At 63.2% G+C, this 1,510-nt stretch overlaps 1 protein-coding gene across 1 annotated transcript in view; it reads left to right on the top strand.

Annotated features, from left to right (window-relative positions):
• The window catches only part of CFAP74 (cilia and flagella associated protein 74), a 51,145-nt gene that overhangs the window by 34,900 nt on the left and 14,735 nt on the right, over positions 1-1,510 (top strand). The window contains exons 16-17 of the mRNA XM_011377339.2: positions 334-340; positions 479-652. Of these exons, the coding sequence (XP_011375641.1) occupies positions 334-340; positions 479-652 (181 nt within the window). The remainder of the gene's footprint in view (positions 1-333; positions 341-478; positions 653-1,510) is intronic.

The raw sequence follows: 1,510 nt of genomic DNA, 5'->3' as shown, positions 1-1,510 counted from the left end.
GGCACTCGGGGAGCTGGGCTCTGCCCCCCAGCGGGGCCCCTGGCGGGTTTCCGGTCCCCTGACCGGCAGGCTTGTCTCCTGGACAGCGGGCAGGAGGGGAGGCTTGTGTGGCTGGTTCAGCCGCTCTGAGAGCCGGCCAGGCCGGGCGCCACGTGCCACGCGCTCACAGACACGCGCCCCCACAGCACTCCCGCCCCGGTTCCCTTCGCACACTCAGACCGCGGTGCTCACGTGCGCACGCCCTCGGCGCCCGGGCACGTGTGCACCCCACGCCTCTGCTTCGGCACCTCTTTGTGCCGGCTGCTTTCACGTCCCCCCCGAGTCCGGGGACAGCGGGACAGTGGGTTTTCTAAGGGAGATGCGTGTCCGTGAAAGGCCGCACCCACAGGCCACGGCAACGCTCTGCTGTTCTCACTGCGGGGCGTGTCTGTGGGGACGCCGCCTGTGACCAGAAGTGTGCCGGCCCTCTGCACTTCAGATCAAACCGGTGGAGTTCACGGTCCACGCCGTAGTCACCACCTCGGACCTGGAGCTCATCCCGTCGGAGGTGGACTTCGGCTACTGCACCATCTACGAGGCCGTCAGGGCACCCGTGAGCCTCTGCAACCACTCCCTCCTGCCCCAGGAGTTCGGCTTCGTCGGGCTCCCCAAGGTGCCTCGCATGTGGGGACATGGCGCTGGGTCCGGACGCTCGGGAGACCGGCCAGGCGTCTGCCGCCCAAGCCCAGGAGGCCTCACCCCTCCCCGGACTCCACGCCCACTTCCAGGACCCGGCCTCCGCTCTCTCTCTGCTTGCCCCTCTCCTCACCCCCACGGTCCCCTCTCGCCACCTCACCCTGCCCCTCGCTGTCCCTTCGCCTCTGTTCCCGTCTCCCTGGCCCGCTGTGCCGCGGAACCCCAGACCCCTCTCCGTCCCTTCCTGCCAGTTCTCCTGCCTGCTGGCCCTTCGGGGCAGCTGAGACGAGGTCCCGGCCTGGCTGCCGCGCACCCCTCCCCGGGCTGTTCCACACAGACCCCACCATCCTGTCACATACGCGCAACACACAGACACAAACACACTCGTGCACATATGCACTTGCATGCAGGCACACACTCGCACTCACACACATGCTCACGTACATGTAGGTACACCACGTGTGTGTTCACGTGCATGCATAGACTCGTATACTTAAACATTCACATGCATGCACTCAAACGTGTACACGCTTGCATGCAGACACACATGCAGACAGAGTCTCACATACAGACACATATATACCCACAATCACATGTATGCAGGTGCGCACACATGCTCACATGCATGCAGGAGCACTCACGCACTCCCAAACACAGACACAATCACATACATGCATGCTCACATGCATGCAGACGCACACATGCTCGCAGACACAGAGAACCATGCTCACACACTCACACTCGCAGACATGGGCTCACGCATGACCACACTAACATGCACACCTTTGTGCATACACATTGCATACATGCAGACCAACACCCCTTGCACTCACAC

This window comes from Pteropus vampyrus, unplaced genomic scaffold (genome assembly GCF_000151845.1).
Source record: "Pteropus vampyrus isolate Shadow unplaced genomic scaffold, Pvam_2.0 Scaffold309, whole genome shotgun sequence".
NCBI classification, from domain to species: Eukaryota; Metazoa; Chordata; class Mammalia; order Chiroptera; family Pteropodidae; genus Pteropus; species Pteropus vampyrus.
This window is presented reverse-complemented; position numbering and strand designations above follow the sequence as displayed.